Source organism: Carassius auratus, chromosome 29 (genome assembly GCF_003368295.1).
Source record: "Carassius auratus strain Wakin chromosome 29, ASM336829v1, whole genome shotgun sequence".
NCBI lineage: Eukaryota > Metazoa > Chordata > Actinopteri > Cypriniformes > Cyprinidae > Carassius > Carassius auratus.
The window spans coordinates 5,432,270-5,453,705 of NC_039271.1; the positions used below are offsets into that span (position 1 = coordinate 5,432,270).

The 21,436-nt window shown below is 36.4% G+C and overlaps 2 protein-coding genes across 3 annotated transcripts in view; both read left to right on the forward strand.

Moving 5' to 3' along the window:
* Window positions 1-5,205, forward strand: part of LOC113048471 (B-cell receptor CD22-like) — a 1,131,192-nt gene extending 1,125,987 nt beyond the window's left edge. Inside the window, exons 9-10 of one of the 2 annotated variants that reach the window (XM_026210295.1) lie at window positions 3,024-3,287; window positions 4,810-5,205. In XM_026210295.1, coding sequence (XP_026066080.1) covers window positions 3,024-3,287; window positions 4,810-5,111 — 566 coding nt within the window. In that variant the 3' untranslated portion in view covers window positions 5,112-5,205. The remainder of the gene's footprint in view (window positions 1-3,023; window positions 3,288-4,809) is intronic. The other variant, XM_026210292.1, reaches the window with a different exon arrangement.
* Window positions 5,206-5,233: 28 nt separating this feature from the next.
* LOC113048660 (Schwann cell myelin protein-like) lies at window positions 5,234-21,271 on the forward strand. Its single transcript, XM_026210517.1, has 12 exons — window positions 5,234-5,497; window positions 10,046-10,105; window positions 10,470-10,528; window positions 10,692-11,057; window positions 11,190-11,492; window positions 11,585-11,848; window positions 14,485-14,748; window positions 15,676-15,939; window positions 16,865-17,152; window positions 17,359-17,446; window positions 20,529-20,595; window positions 20,676-21,271. The coding sequence occupies exons 3-12, from the start codon at window positions 10,480-10,482 to the stop codon at window positions 21,015-21,017; spliced, it is 2,295 nt and encodes a 764-aa protein (XP_026066302.1). The 5' UTR covers window positions 5,234-5,497; window positions 10,046-10,105; window positions 10,470-10,479; the 3' UTR covers window positions 21,018-21,271.
* Window positions 21,272-21,436: the final 165 nt, after the last annotated feature.

Sequence of the window (21,436 nt, forward strand, 5' to 3'; positions counted from 1 at the left end):
TGCAGCTCATCCAGAACGCTGCTGACTAGAACCAGAAGTGACCTAGGACTGAAATATATAGCAGATATGCACACTGAATATGAACCTAACAGACCACTCAGATCATTAGGATCGAGTCAGTTAGAAATACCAAGGGTTCACACAAAACAAGGGGAGCCTGCCTTTAGTTACTATGCTGCCCGCAGCTGGAATCAGCTTCCAGAAGAGATCAGATGTGCTAAAACACTAGTCACATTTAAATCTAGACTCAAAACTCAGCGAAACACGTTGTGGGACCACGCAGCAATGGTCAGCGTAAAGTGGTAAAACATCATTAAGGCTTTAAGTCAGCATTAAATGGAAATCCAGTTCTATTAAAAAAAAAATGTATATATATATTCTCTAAATATTATTCTGAACTTTTTAACTTGGATTCAAGTTTACAAGCAACAATGTTATAAATTTGCTCTTTTAATGCCGGAGTTTTGGACATTCAGCATTAATGAATAAAGAATTTTGCTCAGAATATATAGTTCACAATATTGTGGACGTTCGGCATTTATGAATAAAAAAAAATGCCATTCAGATATTTCAAGCTTACACAATTGTGGACATTTGGCATTTGAGTAAAGAATTTGATATTCAGAACTGTAAATTTTTACAAAAATATGGATTAACAAATAAAGTTTCCATTACAAAAAAAAAGCATTCAAAAATAAATGTTATTAAAAAAAAAACATTTCTATATCCAAGCGGATAAAATACCAGTCTGGTGTCCTCTGGTGGTGAGTGTTTCTTGTTGTAATCACAGGAACTGATGTGCAGTTTCCATCTGCTCCACTAGAGACAGAAGAGACTTCACTTTCAGATCATTGACAACATGAAAACACTTTCAGTTTCAGTTCAGATATTACAGATGACAGCTCTGTCACAGACTCTTACTATTACAAAACAAAACAATTATGTATTGCCTCTATGCTGAATCTGTCAAATGTCTAAATGTAAATGTTTACAGTATCACACTTACTGTACAGGAATAATTAAATACTGTAGAAGTGAGCAGCTCGTATTGCTGACTTTAGACACAGACACCTTACAAACAGACAGCAGTGCTCTCCTGAAATCTCTCCTGCTTTCAGCTTCTGTCAGTATCTTGGGCAAGAAAACCTTCCTTATTTGAAGTAAACTGTTAAAATGAATTCAGAACACGAGAAATATTACCATAACACAATGTTGATATACAGTATAATATCTCAAAGTAGTAAGAAATGCTAAAGATGCGAAAAAGAAAAAAACATGTTTCCTGCACATAGTGTTCTTGGATTTCATTTTGAATGTGATTCAACACGTATTCCTGAATATGGAGAATTATTATCAACATGAACACTGGATCTCACATGATTAGTTTCCATGAGATATAAAGAAATGTGTTGAATATTCAGCTTCAGACTGATTTGCATATTTCTCAGCCTGGCTACTGTTACTGAGTTCTGTCTAAAGGAGAAGTGATGAATCTCTAATATGAGCTAAATTGTGTCGTTTTCACACACAGTTCTCCCTCCGTTCAGTGTAGAAGCGTCAGCTTGAGCTCTGTCTTCAACTCTCTTCTCTGGTAAGACATTTACACACAACACACTCAAACTCACACACAATAACCTTTTTTTAAAATCTTTAGAAAGTGTTCTGTATTCTCATGTAAATAATAAATTCTGAAACTTAAATCTAGAAATAATGAGTTTATACCAAAACAGCTATAAATTCACACAATTTTATATTTTTTCATCCTATCAATCAACAATGTCCCTCACACACATGTAGATGATCGATAGGTGCATAGGATACACAATCAAAAACAGCTCCAACATTTCTGCTTTTTTCATTCTATAAAATGTCTTCATTTGTTGTTTCTTCTGCTTTAAGGTGAATGTAAATGATGGAAACATTGGTGACGTTCCTCCTCACTGGATCTCTGATACAAGGTCTCATTCTTAGATTATTCCTCTGTTTAACAAGATTAATTATTATTATGAAAGCACTTTCATGTGACCTTCATGAGATAAAGAGCAATAAGTTCTGCAGAAGTGTGTTCTGCTTGTATCCTCTGATCGTTTACTTCCTTCGATCTGTTTGTCTGTGTTTTAGGTGTTTTGTGTGGCTTTAATATCAATCTGCCGAATAAAGTAGAAGCTCTGAACGGATCCTGTGTTTTCATCCCCTGCACATTTGATATTGATCAACGATATGAAGCTCACCTCACTGACAGTGCAAAGAGAGTGTGGGTTAAAGTCGGAGACTCTCCCGTTATAGTGTTTGACTCCAGCAGCCCCAACACTGGACGGTTAAAAGGAGAAATATTTGGCACTGCTACACAGAAAAACTGCACCACACGCTTCGATAATGTTGATCAGACTCATAATGGGTCATATTACTTCAGAATCGAAGCCAGTGGTAAATTGAAGCTTAGTTACAGAGGACCTACATACTCTCCAGTTGAAATTGTCGTCTTAGGTGAGTGTCATATTGTTCATGCTGCTTCTATAGTGTGACTGGACATGGAAAAAGAAATCTACTATTGTACAATATATACTTTCATAACTGGATATGATAATCAACATTATCCAGTAATATCTCTGTCTTTGTTTCAGGATCTCCACCCAAACCTACACTGAGCATCTTTCCGGATCAGGAGGAGGTGATTGAGGGAAGTTCAGTGAGTCTGCGCTGCTCTACTAAGATCTTCTGTCCGTCTCATCCATCATCTCTCACATGGAGCTCGTCTCTCATCGAGAGCGTCACAGGACGACAGTATCAGAGCCAAACTGAGCTCATCTCTGATCTGAACTTCACTGTTTCTCACCGTCATCACAGAGTCAATTTCACCTGCACTGCAACACACCAGATACAGAAGCAGAACACAACACAAGAGTCTCGTCTGCTACACGTTCAGTGTAAGACAGGAATTATTTCAATCTGTGCTGAATGATCATCTATAATTAATGCTGTAAATCATACAGTAATTGTCTGAATGATTTCTCCTCCACTAGATGCTCCTAAAAACACATCTGTGAGGATAAATCCAGCTGGTTTAGTTCTGGAGGGTCGTTCAGTGACTCTGATCTGCAGCAGTGATGCAAACCCAGCAGTGAACTACACCTGGTACAGAGAGACAGGGTCTCAGTTTGAGCTCCTCCAGACTGGATATAATCACACCTACATTGTGACAAACCCTACACACGGAGCATGGTATGGCTGTAAAGCTCAAAACCAGCATGGCCTCTGCAATGCTAAAATTCAGCTGGATGTTCAGTGTGAGTAAAAACACAGGCCGCAAATTAATTTAATATGATTAAATGACTATTACTTATGACATAAATAATGTGAATATAGAACAATAACAGTTTTCACAGCTGTGCACAGACTGTGAAAATGAAAAAGAAAAGCTGTGAAATGGCTGTAGAACTGCGACAAACATCTTCATTTACAGAAAATGCATCCGAGAAGAGAGAAGGAGATTTAGTTCCATTTTTGTAAATGATTTTGTTACAGAACAACATGTTAAAGTTACACTACAGCATTTTGAAATGCAAGGTTTTTATATAAATCCTTTTTTAAACTGCACTTAAACCAGTGAAATTACAAGAAACAGTCAGCAGCTCTTCTATAAAGGCAATGCAGTGATCAAACACTCGGGGTCCGAGTCAATCTTATTTTCTGTGGCAACCGACAGCATTAGATGCAGAACATTGAAGGGATATTTCACCCAAACAATTAAAATCACCAAATGATTTTCTCACCCTCGAGCTATCACAGGTGTATATGACTTTCTTCTTTCAGACCAATACACTCAGGGTTATATAAAAAAATGTCCAATCTTTATAATGGCAGAGAATGGATGTTATTTTTCAATATTCCAAAAGAAGTCCAATTAAGTGCATCCATCCATCATAAAAAGTGCCTCACACAGATCCAGGGGGTGAATAAAGGCCTACTGTAGTGAAGTGATGTGTCATTTTTTTAACTTTATACACAGTAATCTCTAGTTTCTGCTAACTGTCGTAAGCACATTCACAATAACACCATTCCAGTGGATGACATAGGACGTAGTGTAAGGTTTCTTTTTAGGTGAATTATATAAATTAAGAACTTTTTATAACCGAGTGCTACTGTAGTCAGAAGAGTAAAACAAGTTATTCAGCACAATAATGTCACTTTCATCAGTGTGGTGTTTTGTAGACAGAACTAACCGTAGCTTAATAATTGTGGCCTGTTCCTCTTTTCTACTTTAGAACATTTTTAGCTTGAGGGTATGTTTTTTTCTTCTGTTTTTGTCATGAAAACATTTGTATTCATCATCAGTGAACTAAACTTAAATTGACGGAACTAACCCTGACTTAATAACTGTGGCTTGTTCCTCTTTTCTACTTTAGCAAACCATTAACTCAAGGTTATGTTTTTTGTTTGTTTGTTTGTTTTTGTCATGAACACATTTGAAATCCATCTACAGAGAACTGAAATTACATTTACAGAATAAATATGTTAATATAGCAACTTACTGAAATACTAAAATGTATTTTGTTGTTTCCTTATAATATACTGACAACCACCATAAAACGCAGAATTTTAAATTAAATCAAATTTAATTAAATAAGATTAATTGTATTTTTCCACTTCTAAAAACTGTGTATTTAACTGTATTTAACTGTAAAATCACATGAAATGTCCTGTTTGATTTATTATTTTTCACAGTAAGAGAACTTGCTGTTAACATGTTTTACACTGTAGAGACCATCAAGATCTTCTGTATCATAACGATTATATTTTCTCTTTCAGTTGCACCCAATATCTCCATCTCTTGCAGTCGAAGCAGTGTAACAGAGTGTGTGTGTGAGGCTCATGGGAATCCCTGTCCTACACTAGAGTGGCGTCTGTCTGGACGTGTGATCACTAACTCTACAGAAACCTCCATCAGTGAGGAGACGTTAGGAAGCACAGGAGTGAAGAGCGTCCTGAACATCCATCAGTCCCTCACAGACACGGACGTCCTGCAGTGTTTCAGCACAAACAAATACGGCAGCGCCAGTCAACAGTTTCAGGACGTCCTGGACTATTACTGTATGATTTTAAGAGTATAAAGCATAAAACAGGGTCATTATACTTATAAAAATTATATGAATACAACTTTTTTTTGGTTCTTAAACGTATTAATAAAATTAATTCTATAGCAAATAAATGTTAACTGAAAAAAGCACTGCAATAACTAATTTAATTAAAATGAATTTTTAAAAACTATTTACACTTAAACAAATAAATATTAGGCCAGTCCTCGCTGACCAGTGAATACGCTGAGGTCCGACACTGTCCTGCAGGAGACACAGACACAGAGAACAACACCTCAACATTTGAGACAGAGCCCAAAAAAACACACATGACAGCAAAGATCACAGACACGTCCTCACCGGCATCAGAAGACGTGATTTATGAAAACACGAGCCATCGCTACAGACAGAAGGAAGAGCTGGTCAGCGCAGATGATGCTGAAAAACAAGACTGAACCAAAACCTTTGAATCTTTGAGCAACAATTTAAGAGATCCTTCATCTAAAAATAACAATTACAAACCTACAGAACTTTCTTTCATCTGTGGAACATTAAAGAAGATATTTTAAGTGTTTATTCCTCATCGTTTTAACAGGATAGATCGCCCAAAAAGACAAATTTGCTGTAAATGTACTCACCCTCAGGATATTAACGATGGAGATTACTTTATTCTTCAGTAGAACAGTAATGAAGATTTTTTGTATCTATTTTATTTTATTGGTGATTCATAAGAAGCAAATCCGCAGCTACAGTCACTCTGAAAGGCAAAAAAAAAAAAGCAAGAAAGTTCTTATGAAGCGAAACGATCTGAAGAAGAAGTTGAAGATTATTTACAACAGTATCACCTGTAATCCAGTCCTGCATGGTTTATATTTTATATGTATTTTATTATACACCTATCACTTTTATTTCCTATTCAAATATTTATTTTTATTGCAATTTTTTACTTTTATTTTTTTCATTACATTTTTTAATTATACATTTTGTTTTAAGACATGTACTTTAGCTTTATTAAAATGTTCTGAAAAAGAAATAGCCTACAATCTCTAATAATAATATTAATTACTGAATAAGTCTATCTAAATGATACACCAAGAAAAAAACTAAACTTAAACTGACATAAAAGCAGGCGTGAGGAACTCTCAGTCTGATGTGTGTGGAAGAAAAGTGTTTGTTGCCTATAGTTCTGTATAGTTTAGAGTGACCATATCATAGTGTTTCAAAAAGAGGAAAGTAGGGGGCGGAGTTTGTGGGCGGAGCTTCATCTATCAGTTCAGGTAGCATGTTTTTTTGTTTGTTTTCTTATTTAGATTTTATAATAAATAAAAAGAAATGAGTAGAAATAAAAGAAAAAGAATACGGAATGCAGTGTTAAAGAATCATATTTGAATAAAAATAGAACAGAAATAATAGATAATGCAAGTGTTAGAAGGTCATTATTTACAACAAATAAAAAGAAAAGAAGTAGAAATAATAGAGAAAGAATAGAGAATGCTATTGTTGGAGGCTCTTCTTTCTTTATAAATAAAACAAGTAGTTAGAAATAGAAAAGATAATACACATGTTAAAGGGAAGTTTTAAGAATAACTTCCCTCTAACTATTAGAATAGAGAGTGCTAGGGTCAAATGAAGAGGACAGAGATGTGCTTTCAGCCGTTTCTTGAAAATATTAAGGACTCAGCTGCTTGGATTGAGTTGGGCAGGTCATTCCACCAGGAGGGAACAGTTAATGTAGAAGTCCATGAAAGTTTTATCATAGATGCTAAATGTTTAAATATAATCATTTCAGTCAAATGTAATTTATGCAATATTTTCAAACCTTTAACCCATTTCAGACCGGATCACTTTTGCAAGTTACTTGCACCATTTATTTTTGGCAGTAGGGTTCCTTATGGGAGTTCTTGCTCCCAAATTAATTGAACAAACAAGAGCTTAAATAATTTAATAATTACTTAAAAATGTCTTTAAAAGCCAACAGTGGTAATTGTGTACATGTGGCAGTGGGATGTCTATCCTGTAGCTTGGTTATGAGGATGAGTGTTTCTCAGTGGACCTCAGTGAGGTCCATACCAACTGGGAATTGAAAGCCTTAGTGATCTGAAACAAAGAAACGACAACCAGAAGGTGCACAGTAATATGCTCATGCTTATAATGGGGAAGGAGGGAGGGTTGCGAGCCATTTGAGCATACTTACTGAGCAGCAGTGCCACGTATATATGTCCTGTGTCTAATTGGAGAATGGAAGTGATTGACAGCCTATGACTCCGTGGCCTGACTGAACTAACGCTGCCCTCGATTTGGGAAAATCAACCCATGGCAACAGGTTATAGACGGTTTCAACGGCAACAACATAAACAAATGTTACTGCGCATGAGCGCTTTTGTGGACCTAACTTAACTTCCGGTAGACTCCAAATAGAATCAATAACAACAGCCAAGTCCCTCTAGAGTAGATATTTTTTGATAACAAACTAAATGTTTGCTGCGTGGATCAGGCGGACTTAATGAAAATGCAATTCATTATTTGCCAACAGTAGATGTTTTAAAGCATAGACAAAAAGCGCGAGAAATAGAGGTTTCACCAGTAACAGCTGTAAACAAAGCAGAGCTACGCTCACACGCTGCTATCAGGCATATAACATGCAAGTCTTCCTTCAGAAATACAGCGATATAAAAACACGTGTGCCTCGTTTTGATATTTAAACATATAAATGTAAGGAATTATTATTATTAAACGTGCAGTAAGTAACGTTACTTATGTTTATTCAATGAAGCCTTTTTGAAAAAAGATCAGTTTTAAAATTGTGGCGAGTCTCCAAAAATAAATCAATGTATGGGAAACACATCCCACAGCACAACCACCTGAGCCCAACTTCAGTCTACTCATCACCTTGCCTTTAACTGCGTTTGTAGAAGGCATTCCAGCCAGACCGATGTACACAACACAGACCGGAGGTTAACTTCGGTCCAGGCGCGTGCGCCCGATGAAACCGTCTATAAGAAGCTAAATTGTGAGTAAAAGACATGGACTTGGTAACCCTGCATCCAACAAGAGCTGCAGGAGTCAGATCTGACAGATCACAGTTTGAGAATAAAGAGAGATGAATAGAATATTTGCTGCTCAACAGATCCTGAGCTCACTGACAGATGTGACCCTGCACCACAAACCTTTAATCGCTTGGGTATATTTTTAGCAATAGCAAACAATAAAAAAAAAAAGATAGATTTTTCTTTTATGCCAAAAATCATTAGGATATTAAGTCAAGATCATGTTTCATGAAAATATTTTGTAAATTTCCTACAGTAAATAAATCAAAACTTAATTTTTTATAAGTAATAATATGCATTTCACTTCATTTGGACAACTTTAATAACTATTTTCTCAACATTTAGATTTTTCTGCACGCTTAGATTCCATATTTTAAAAAAGTTATATCTCTGTCAAATATTGTCCTATCCTAACATACATCAATGGAAAACTTATTTATTCAGCTTACAGATGATGTATAAATCTCAATTTCGAAAATTTGACCCTTATGATTTTGTGGTCCAGGGTCACAAATATCTGATTTTGTAAGATGTGCTCTCTTTACACAGAGTGTGTGTGAGGCGAAATCGAAAGTGAAAGTAAACAGCGCAAATATAAAAAACATTTAAATACACGGCATCCTGAGCAGCTCCTGATGCGCCAAAATTATACAATATTAGAATGTTTAAAGGAGTGGAAACGAAAGCAATGGTCAGAGGAAACAGCCGAATCCTGGACATTTTGGCGATTAAGAAATCTCCGCCTGAAGCAATTTTGTAGGTCCAAAAAGAGGACATGTCTGGAGAAAAGAGGACGTATGGTCATAGTATATAGTGAAGGAATAAACATAAAAATCTCACAAGTAAATATTAGACACAATCTCCCAAATAAATAGACCTATTTGCTCTTTTTGAATTCAAATATAAAAACTATTGGTAAAATATCACCAAGTTTCAAGATTTTTACCCAGTTAGAATTTAGAGTTCACAAAATTCTGGACGTTCGGCATTTATGAATAAAAATAAAATAAAATTGCCATTCAGATATTTCAAGCTTACACAATTGTGGACATTTGGCATTTGAGTAAAGAATTTGATATTCAGAACTGTAAATGTTACAAAATTATGGACGATCGGCATTTACAAATAATTTTTCCATTAAAAAAAAAAACAACAAAAGAAAACCATTAAAATCACTATTTCTATATCTAAGAACATAAAATACCAGTCTGGTGTCCTCTGGTGGTGAGTGTTTCTTGTTGTAATCACAGGAACTGATGTGCAGTTTCCATCTGCTCCACTAGAGACAGAAGAGACTTCACTTTCAGATCATTGACAACATGAAAACACTTTCAGTTTCAGTTCAGATATTACAGATAACAGCTCCGTGACAGACTCTTACTATTACAAAACAAAACACAATTATTTATTGCCTCTATGCTGAATCTGTCAAATCACTAAATGTAAATGTTTACAGTATCACACTTACTGTACAGGAATAATTCAATGCTGTAGAAGTGAGCAGCTCGTATTGCTGACTTTAGACACAGACACCTTACAAACAGACAGCAGTGTTCTGCTGAAATCTCTCCTGCTTTCAGCTTCTGTCAGTATCTTGGGCAAAAAAATATCGCAGTATAATTTCTCAAAGTAGCAAGAAATGCAAAAGATGAGAAGGAAAAAAAAGCATGTTTCCTGCACATAGTATTATTGGATTTAGCTTTAAATGTGATTCAACACATATTCCTGAATATGGAGAATTATTATCAACATGAACACTGGATCTCACATGATTTGTTTCCATCAGATATAAAGAAATGTGTTGAATATTCAGCTTCAGACTGATTTGCATATTTCTCAGCCTGGCTACTGTTACTGAGTTCTGTCTAAAGGAGAAGTGGTGAATCTCTAATATGAGCTAAATTGTGTCGTTTTCACACACAGTTCTCCCTCCGTTCAGTGTAGAAGCGTCAGCTTGAGCTCTGTCTTCAACTCTCTTCTCTGGTAAGACATTTACACACAACACACTCAAACTCACACTCACTCCTGTAGCTTTCAGATTCTGAAACGTTAAGATTTAAAACATTTAAGATAAGAATGACCTGTTTTTAAAATCTTTAGTAGTGTTCTGTATTCTCATGTAAATATCTATGAATAAAAAAAACTTTAATCTATAATGAGTTTATACCAAAACAGCTATACATTCATACACAATAAAATATTATTTTCATCGTTTCAATCAACAATGTCCCTCACACACATGTAGATGATCGATAGGTGCATAGGATAAACAATCAAAAACAGCTCCAACATTTCTGCTTTTTTCATTCTATAAAATGTCTTCATTTGTTGTTTCTTCTGCTGTAAGGTGAATGTAAATGATGGAAACATTGGTGACGTTCCTCCTCACTGGATCTCTGATACAAGGTCTCATTCTTAGATTATTCCTCTGTTTAACAAGATTAATTATTATTATGAAAGCACTTTCATGTGATCTTCATGAGATAAAGAGCAATAAGTTCTGCAGAAGTGTGTTCTGCTTGTATTCTCTGATCGTTTACTTCCTTCGATCTGTTTGTCTGTGTTTTAGGTGTTTTGTGTGGCTTTAATATCAATCTGCTGAAAAAAGTAGAAGCTCTGCAAGGATCCTGTGTTTTCATCCCCTGCACATTTGATATTGAACAACAATATGAATATTACCTCACTGACAGTGCAAAGAGAATGTGGTATAAAGACAGAAACCTTCACGTTATAGTGTTTAACTCCAGCAGCCCCAACACTGGACGGTTAAAAGGAGAAATATTTGGCACTGCTACACAGAAAAACTGCACCACACGCTTCGATAATGTTGATCAGACTCATAATGGGTCATATTACTTCAGAATCGAAACCAGTGGTAAATTGAAACATAGCTACAGAGGACCTACATACTCTGAAGTTGAAATTGTCGTCTTAGGTGAGTGTCATATTGTTCATGCTGCTTCTATAGTGTGACTGGACATGAAATTTACTACTGTACAATATATACATTCATCACTGGATATCATAATCAATATTATCTTGTAATATCTCTGTCTGTCTGTTTCAGGATCTCCACCCAAACCTACACTGAGCATCTTTCCGGATCAGGAGGAGATGATTGAGGGAAGTTCAGTGAGTCTGCGCTGCTCTACTAAGATCTTCTGTCCGTCTCATCCATCATCTCTCACATGGAGCTCGTCTCTCATCGAGAGCGTCACAGGACGACAGTTTCAGAGCCAAACTGAGCTCATCTCTGATCTGAACTTCACTGTTTCTTACCGTCATCACAGAGTCACTTTCACCTGCACTGCAACACACCAGATACAGCAGCAGATCACAACACAAGAGTCTCGTCTGCTACACGTTCAGTGTAAGACTAGAATTATATCAATCTATTCTGACTTACCTATAATTAATTCTGTAAATTAAAGTAATCGCCTGAATGATTTTCTCCTCCACTAGATGCTCCTAAAAACACGTTGGTGAGGATAAATCCAGCTGGTTTAGTTCTGGAGGGTCGTTCAGTGACTCTGATCTGCAGCAGTGATGCAAACCCAGCAGTGAACTACACCTGGTACAGAGACACTGAGAGACATCTGAATCCAGTTCAGACCGGACCAAACCTGGCCATCAACAACCCCGACCCGACACACAGCGGACGATACTACTGTACAGCTGAGAACAAACACGGCACACAGAACTCATCAGTGCTGCTGGACGTCCAGTGTGAGTATTAAAGGAGACATTAGATGCAAAATTCTGTTTTACATGGTGTTTGCATATAAATGTGTATTAGCAGTGTGAGGAAACAACCACCCTACAATGATAAAAAATCATTTTTTTTATCCCCCAAAACAGAAACAGTAGCAATTATCAAGCTGTTTTGATTTTCTGATCAGTATGACATCATATCGCTCAAGCCCCACCCATGATCGCTGACAGACTGCCACATATTAGTATATTTCTGCCCTCAGCCAGTTCTACGCTGTCTGCAATTTTCTTCACAATCGAGCAGCTGTAGAGATAGTAATGTACGGTGCCCGTAAGGTGACTTGATCAGTTTACTTAGTTTTGTCGTTGCCACAAAATAATAACTCATGGGAACGTGATATTAATTTGTGGGAACGTCATATTAACTTGTGGGAACGTCATATAGAGCATCACAGTCCCGCCCACAGCTGTTGCCGGAAGTAAAAATTCAATGCAATTTCTGCATTGACATTTAGGGTATAAGCCATAAAAAAATTACCATACATGGTAGACTTGAAACCAGCTACGGCTGTACTAAGCGATAGTATATGCTCATATAAACGCAAAAGGATCATGGGGCACTAACCTTGTTTTGATATAAATGCCTTTTATTTGCGATGTCTTGGCTAAGTACTTCATTACCCACAATCCTGAACAATCCCACAATCCCACAGTGATGCATCTGATTGGTGGAGCTCGTGTAACCGTCTGGTTAAACCCCGCGAAAGTCCCTGAAGACTGAAGATAATTAATAAAAAAATAAAATAAAATAAAAACCTGTGTTGCGTTTTTGCACGGAAGACTTATTAGTGCAATCATGATCTCCATGGCTGCCACGAGAGTTTTGCAGGTAGATTGGTAACGTTAGTTAGCATTATCGTCAACTTAAGCTAGGCTACTGTAGACTTCATATGGTATGAGTCATATCAAGCATTTTATAATGCCACTGTCAAAACAATATTTAGCCTAGGCATACCTTTTTGTGCATTTACTGAACATTTGTGTAAGGGCAACGACATGTGTTCACGATTGCAATCAGGTAAAATGCACTGCACCATTGCTGACTTTATTGTTAACCACTTTCACACACGCACACAATATAAAATACACAATACATATATAAAACACTATTTATTTACACGATTAATACTGAAACAACTGTTATTACTGCACATTCACTATATAAAATAAAATTCACAGGAGTAAAAAGTTCGCGCGGGCGGCCGTCATCAGATTTGGAAGTCGCTCAAAAGGCTTGTTCGCGGTTGTGGCTTCAGTCGAATTCAATGAGGCGCGGTGGTTTATGGGATGAGTAGTTCCTGTGCTCGAAATGAAAATATGTACACAGTCTTGTACCTTTGACTTTTTTTTGATTTTGTCTTAATTTTTTCACTTGAAATTATATGTTATATGCTTATGAGTTCAGCCGTAGCTGGTTATCCTCACACATGCTCTAAAACTCTTAAGATACGGATTTTTCCGAAAGTCAATGGGAGAAATGAATGGGAAATTTACTTCCAGCACCAGAGCTCTCTCGGGCTGTGGGCAGGACTGTGATGGTCTATTATGTCATAGCCTCAAGATGCTATGTTGAGGGAATGACATGTTTTTCTTGCGGCCACGAGTTTAATAAGTAAACAAACCTGCGTGACCATAGCAACCCGGGATTATCAGAGATGGATTCATTCATATTTTATTTTGAATTACGAAATTATTATATTATTTATCCATATAAAATTTATGCATTTACATTGATATTTTATGTTAATGTCGAGCATTTACAGTACGCTGTTATTTACAAAAGTATTAAGAATGTTATGTAAAGAGATCAAAATTTAAGCAAAAAAAAAAAGAATATAAACGGGAAAAAAAAACAATAATAATAGGCAAATAATAATAATAATAATGTACACATATTACGGGGGAAAGACTATCAGTTAATGGACTTACAAGACTGGATGGATAAAAAAAGTTTTTATATTTTATTATGTACTTTATGTAATATTTATTTATGATAAACTTCATTGGAATGCTGACAATCGCATGTAATACAGCCCGTTAGCCAAAGCATATGGTTAATATAATAATAACTTAATTCAAAATAAAATATGAATGAATCCATCTCTGATAATCCCGGGTTGCTATGGTCACGCAGGTTTGTTTACGCATTAAACTCGTGGCCACGAGAAAAACATTCCCTCAACATAGCATCTCGAGGCTACGACATAATAACGTTCCCACAAGTTAATATCACGTTCCCATTAGTTATTATTTCGTGGCCACGACAAAACTTAGTAAACCGAACAAGTCGCTTTACGGGCACCATAGTAATGCCTCGTAAGCAATGCAGGTGTTTTGTACCTGAAGGTTAAAGTGAACATAAGAGTTTTCATTTTCACCCGACATCAGAGCCACTTTACTATTCTAAAAAAAAACAAAAAAAAAAAACTGCATAATACTAAATACCACGACATTGAGCATGAGTACTTTTTAATCTGCTGAGAGTCCAGTGAAAGTACATGGAGATTTGTAAAATAGAGAGGTTTAAACCCTCAGCTCTTGAAGTGTTAAATCACACAATCTATATTGCATGTCTTTTATTTATTTCTCAGACGCTCCAAAAAACACATTGTTGTCAGTGTTTCCCTCCAGCTCAGTGATAGAGGGCAATCCAGTGACTGTGATCTGCAGCAGTGATGCAAACCCAGCAGTGAAGTACACCTGGTACAGAGACACTGAGAGACCTCTGAATCCAGTTCAGACCGGACCAAACCTGGCCATCAACAACACCGACCCGACACACAGCGGACGATACTACTGTACAGCTGAGAACAAACACGGCACACAGAACTCATCAGTGCTGCTGGACGTCCAGTGTGAGTATTAAAGGAGACATCAGATGCAAAATTCCCTTTTACATGGTGTTTGCATATAAATGTGTATTAGCAGTGTGAGGAAACAACCACCCTACATTTATTTCCACCCTCAGCCACTTCTACGCTGTCTGCAATTTTCTCCACAATCGAGCAGCTGTAGAGATAGTAATGTCTCGTAAGCAATGCAGGTGTTTTGTACCTGAAGGTAAAAGTGAACATAAGAGTCTTAATTTTCTCCTGACATGAGAGCCACTCAGGACATGACTTTACTATTATTAGTTTTTTAAATGTCATAATACTAAATGCCACGACATCCAGTGTGAGTACTTTTTAATCTACTGGCCATCCAGTGTCAGTACTTGTTACTCTTCTGGACATCCAGTGATCCTGGAGCACAAAAGCAGTCTTAAGTCACTGGGGTATATTTGTAGCAATAGCCAAAAATACATTGTATGGATCAAAATCATACATTTTTCTTTTATGCCAAAAATCATTAGGATGTTAAGTAAAGATCATGTTGCATGAATTTTTTTTTTACATTTCCTACCATAAATATATCAAAACTTTCATTAGTAATATCCATTGCCAAGAACTTCATTTGGACAACTTTTCTCAATATTTAGATTTTTTGCACCCTCAGATTCCAGATTTTCAAATAGTTGTATCTTGGCCAAATATTGCCCGATCCTGATAAACCATACATCAATGGAAAGCTTATTTTTCCAGCTTCAACTCTGAAAACTTTGAAAAACTGATACTAAAGACTGGCTTTGTGGTCCAGGATCACATTTGTAATCAGCTGCGAGTCCAGAGGAAATACATGGTGACCTGCTGGACGTTCAGTGTGAGTCTAAAATAGAGAGGTTTAAACGTGCAGTTTAAACAACAAGTGTTAAATTACACACACATTGCACGTCTTTTTTTCAGATGCTCCAAAAAACACAGCATTGTCAGCGTTTCCCTCCAGCTCAGTGATGAGGGGCAAACCAGTGACTCTGATCTGCAGCAGTGATGCAAACCCAGCAGTGAACTACACCTGGTACAGAGAGACAGGGTCTCAGTTTGAGTTCCTCCAGACTGGATATAATCACACCTACATTGTGACAAACCCTACACACGGAGCATGGTATGGCTGTAAAGCTCAAAACCAGCATGGCCTCTGCAATGCTACAATTCAGCTGGATATTCAGTGTGAGTAAAAACACAGACCGCAAATTAATTTAATCTGATCCCTGATAACAAATACAGTGAATATAGTGCAATTACTTCAGTAACTGCAGGAAAAACATAAAAATGCTCTGACAGCACTAATAATGCTCTTACACAGCCAAAATATGACTTTCAGCACTGAAAAGACATGGTGACAATGGAAAACAGGTTGATGGTGATCGACTTTACAGTCAGCAATGTACAGGCTGTGAAAATGAAAAAGAAGAGCTGTGAAATGGGTGTATCACTGTGTCAAACGTTTTCATTTACAGAAAATGCATCTGGGAAGACAGAAGAATATTTGGTTCCCCTTTTGTAAATGATTTTGTTACAGAGCAGCATATTAAAGTTACACTACAGCTACAGCATTTTGAAATGCAAGGTTTTGATATAAATCCTTTGTGAAACTGCACTTAAACCAGTGAAATTACAAGAAACAGTCAGCAGCTCTTCTATAAAGTCGAGTCGATCACCCCATGATTTACTCACCCTCGAGCAATCCTAGGTGTATATGACTTTCTTCTTTCAGACCAATACACTCAGGGTTATATTAAAAAATGTCCTGGCTCTTCCAAGCTTTATAATGGCTGAGAATGGGTGTTATTTCTCAATAGTCCAAAAGAAGTCCAATAAAGTTCAAGGCCTCTTGTAGTGTGTTTTTGTAAGAAAAATATCCATTTTTAAAACTTTATAAACCGTAATCTCTAGCTTCCGCTAACTGTTGTTCGCACATTCACAATAACACCATTCCGGCGGATGACGAAGAACATAGAGTAAGGATTTTAACCAATTAACATGGTTTTATCGTGACATGTTTAGTGTTTTATCATCCAAATTCTGAACATGTTTTACACTGTAGAGACCATCAAGATCTTCTGTATCATAACGATTATATTTTCTCTTTCAGTTGCACCCAATATCTCCATCTCTTGCAGTCGAAGCAGTGTAACGGAGTGTGTGTGTGAGGCTCATGGGAATCCCTGTCCTACACTAGAGTGGCGTCTGTCTGGACGTGTGATCACTAACTCTACAGAAACCTCCATCAGTGAGGAGACGTTAGGAAGCACAGGAGTGAAGAGCGTCCTGAACATCCATCAGTCCCTCACAGACACGGACGTCCTGCAGTGTTTCAGCACAAACGAACATGGCAGCACCAGCCAACAGTTTCAGTTCGTCCCACTGCCACAAGACACACGTGAGGAACACAACAACAGCTTCATCTGATCAACATGAAAGAAAACAATTTATATCTTCATCCATGTGAAAAAGAAGTAGCTTAAAAACTGAAAAAACTCCTTTAGATAAATTATTATGTTCAGTATGTAATAATGTCAGTTTCACATCTGAAACCCCCTGAACTATGAAAGACCAACCTCTGAGCAACGAAACACTGTTTTGCAGGTTTCCATCATCCGTCGGTGCTGCTCGGAGCTGCTGTCGGAGCCTCAGTGATGATGATCGCTTGCTTCGTGATGCTCTGCCATAAACGGTGGGAACAAAACATGATCATCACAAACCTGGTGTAATATTTGATGAGATAAAGCTAAACTCAATAAACTAAAGTAAATAATTAGACACGTAATATTGATTTGAGTTGAAATATTTGAACTCAAAGTTTCCATGAACACAGCAGTTGCGAGTAAGCAGCAAGTTCAAACTAGACGGACATTTAAGGGAGACTGTGCAGTAAACCCACTTATTACAGAACATTTCACCACATAAATAATTAAGGCAATAAAAAATTAAAATGTTTTAAAATCTTACCAGTCTGCTAGTCATCTTATAATCCATTACAGCATACAAAACAATCATAGCAAAATGGCAGCAGCTGCGTTTGAACGAAACAAGAGTGAGTTTGCAATACCAGGATGACATAATTAAATAATTGTACACCATTTTGAATAGAGTTTTAATATTTGATTAGCTAAACAAACGCAAAGCTTTCACCAAGAAAAACTGTTCCTAGCAAGAGTACAGTGAAGTTACCTTTTTTTATATAGGGCTTTAAACAAAAAAGATGCTTTCAAAGCAACTGAACAACATTCATTAGGAAAACAGTGTGTCAATAATGCAAAATGACAGTTAAAGGCAGTTCATCATTGAATTCAGTGATGTCATCATTAAGCTCAGTTCAATTTAAATAGTATCTGTGCGATAATTTGCAATCAAGTCAAAGATATCGCTGTAAATGAAGTGTTGCCAACTAAGCAAGCCAGAGGCGACAGCGGCAAGGAACCGAAACTCCATCGGTGACAGAATGAGACAGAATAAGAGAGAAACAGACTAATATTAGCGTAGATGCCATTCCTCTTACTATGTAGCAAGTACATCGGGTGTTATGGGAAGGGTTCCCGGTTCTGGTTTACCTAATTAATGATGCCTAAGATCCTTTAATGGATTTGGGATTTGGATATTAGAAGCGTATTAGTGTGTTATGTGTAAGCCAGGTTAAAAGATGGGTCTTTAATCTAGATTTAAACTGCAAGAGTTTGACTGCCTCCCGAACAATATTAAATAGGTTATTCCTATTATTAAGGCACTAAATAGGAAGTCAAGTCAAGTCAATTCACCTTTATTTATATAGCGCTTTAAACAAAATACATTGCGTCAAAGCAACTGAACAACATTCATTAGGAAAACAGTGTGTCAATAATGCAAAATGACAGTTAAAGGCAGTTCATCATTGAATTCAGTTATGTCATCTCTGTTCAGTTTAAATAGTGTCTTTGCATTTATTTGCAATCAAGTCAAAGATATCGCTGTAGATGAAATGAACCCAACTAAGCAAGCCAGAGGTGACAGCGTTAATGAATCAAAACTCCATTGGTGACAGAGTGACAGATCTTCCACCCGCAGTTGATTTTGATATTGTAGGTATTATCAAATTACGTTTTGAGAATTTTGAGAGCGCAGCAAATGTGGAGGATTATAATGTAAAAAGAGCCTGTTCAAATACTGAGGTGCTAAACCATTCAGGGCTTTATAAGTAATAAGCAAGATTTATAAATCTATACCAGAGCCTGTGCAGTGTGGACAGAACAGGGCTAATATGGTCATATATGGTCCTGGTTCTAGTAAGAACTCTAGCTGCTGCATTTTGGACTAACTGTAGTTTGTTTATTAAGTGTGCAGAACAACCACCCAATAAAGCATTACAATAATCTAACCTTGAGGTCCTTAACACATGGATTAACCTTTCTGCATTTCACAATAAGCGCATGGGTCATAATTTAGACATATTTTTGAGATGGAAAAATGCAGTTCTACAAATGCTAGAAACGTGGCTTTCTAAGGAAAAATTCCTATCAAATAGCACACATAGGTTCCTAGCTGATGAGGAAGAATTGACACAGCAGCCATCAAGTCTTAGACAGCGTTCTAGGTCATTACATGGCAAGTTTTTAGGTCCAATAATTAACACCTCTGTTTTTTTAGAATTTAGCAGTAAAACATTACTTGTCATCCATATTGACTATGTATTCCGTTAGTTTTTCAAATTGGTATGTTACACCAGGCCACAAAGAAATATAGAGGTAAGTATCATCAGCATAACAGTGAAAGCTAACACCATGTTCCCTGATTATATCTCCTAAGGGAAACATGTAAAGCATGAAGAGTAACGGCCCTAGTACTGAGCCTTGAGGTTCTCCATATTGCATTTGTGATCAATATTGTACGTCTTCATTTACTGCTACAAATTGATGGTGGTCATATAAGTACGATTTAAACCATGCACTTCCATTAATGCCAACAAAGTTTATTAGTCTATGCAGAAGAATGTTGTGGTCAATAGTGTTGAATGCAGATCAAACTAAGATCAAATAGCACTAACAGCAGCGCAGACTGCTGTTACCCGGATGAGCCTGTGTTATCGGCATTTACCAGTTGTTATCTAGGGATAGCATACCTGTGTCGTGACTGACTAATCAGAATCAAGTATTTCACAGAGCCATGTAATAAAATACAAATAATTTTACTGAAATAACTAATTAAACTAAAACGAATAAAAATCAAATTTAACTCATAAATATTACAAAAACACAACAAATTGTATAAAACTAAAGTAAAATAGTATTAAAATAAAATTCTAAGTTTTAGTAATTTTGTGTATTTTTTAATTGTATTGCCATTTAGTACAGTTAAATTAATTAAACTTTAAACTTGATATATTAAGTTATTTTAGTATCACTTTTTTAATATTTTAAATCAGTTTATTGTTATATTATCATATTAAATAATGTTTTAGTAATTTAGTTTTGGTTATATATGTGTGTTAATTTGTCTATACAGTTTCTTTTTTATTATTTATTTTCATGTCAGTTTTAATTTCAGTTCTAAAGTGAAATCTAAGTGAAATCGTTTTTTCAGAAACATGCTGAAATAAAACATAGACTTAAGACTTCTTTTTAATTTTTTGGTTGTAGTTTAAGTTAACTATAATAATCCTGTATCACACAGTGCTCTGATGAGACTTCACCTGTTTTTAGCTTCACCACAAGGAGGATTTGTGATTCTGATTTACATTTTATATAAGCATCAATTTTTCAAAGATCTAAAAATATGTTTTTCAGAAGAAGGAAAGAAAAATCTTCAGAAACCACACAAGATGAGACATCTGGATTCATTCTGACTCAAACAGTGAGTTATTCATTCTCAAAAACATTACAGTCAGTCGTTCAGCAGATCTTCACTCATTTTTACCGTTTCTTCTCCATCAGGCCGTTTCTCTGGATAATGACAGTGAGTCTGTTTACGCCAATAAAGGCATGCTGTCATCCACCCCACCGAGTGCACCTGAATCTCTTCTTTATTCCTCCATCGACTTCACAAATGCTGACCCGCTGTCAGGAGAGATCATGGGCCTTGCCTCGCTGACCAGTGAATACGCTGCAATCCGACGGCGTCCTGCAGGAGCCACAGACACAGAGAACAACGCCTCAACATCTGAGACAGAGCCCAAAAAAACACACATGACAGCAAAGATCACAGACACATCCTCACCGGCATCAGAAGACGTGATTTATGAAAACACAAACCATCGCTACAGACAGAAGTGCTAAGATTAATCTTTGAGAATCTAGAGAAGTCTATAAAAAAAGGGGTCAAAAGTTCATTCATGCATTTTTCTTACCAGATCAGCAATGGAAAATGTACTTGACCTCAGAGTGTTGTTTGTGTCACACATTTATTTTGTGAACACTGTCAGCTTCTTCTGGTGTCACACTTTAACACACAAACCCAGAAGGAGCTGCATAATTTATTTTTACAATTGTATTTTATTATACAGCAATGTATTTTATTTCCTATTCAAAATATATTTATTTTTATGTCTATTTTTACTTTTTTACTTTTTTTTTTAATTAAATTTATAATTATCAGTTGTGTTTTAAGAGATGTGCATCAAATTTATCCAATGTTTCTGAAGAAGCAATAGTCTACAATCTCTATTAATAATACTGGGTGCTACTGGGGTTCCTCA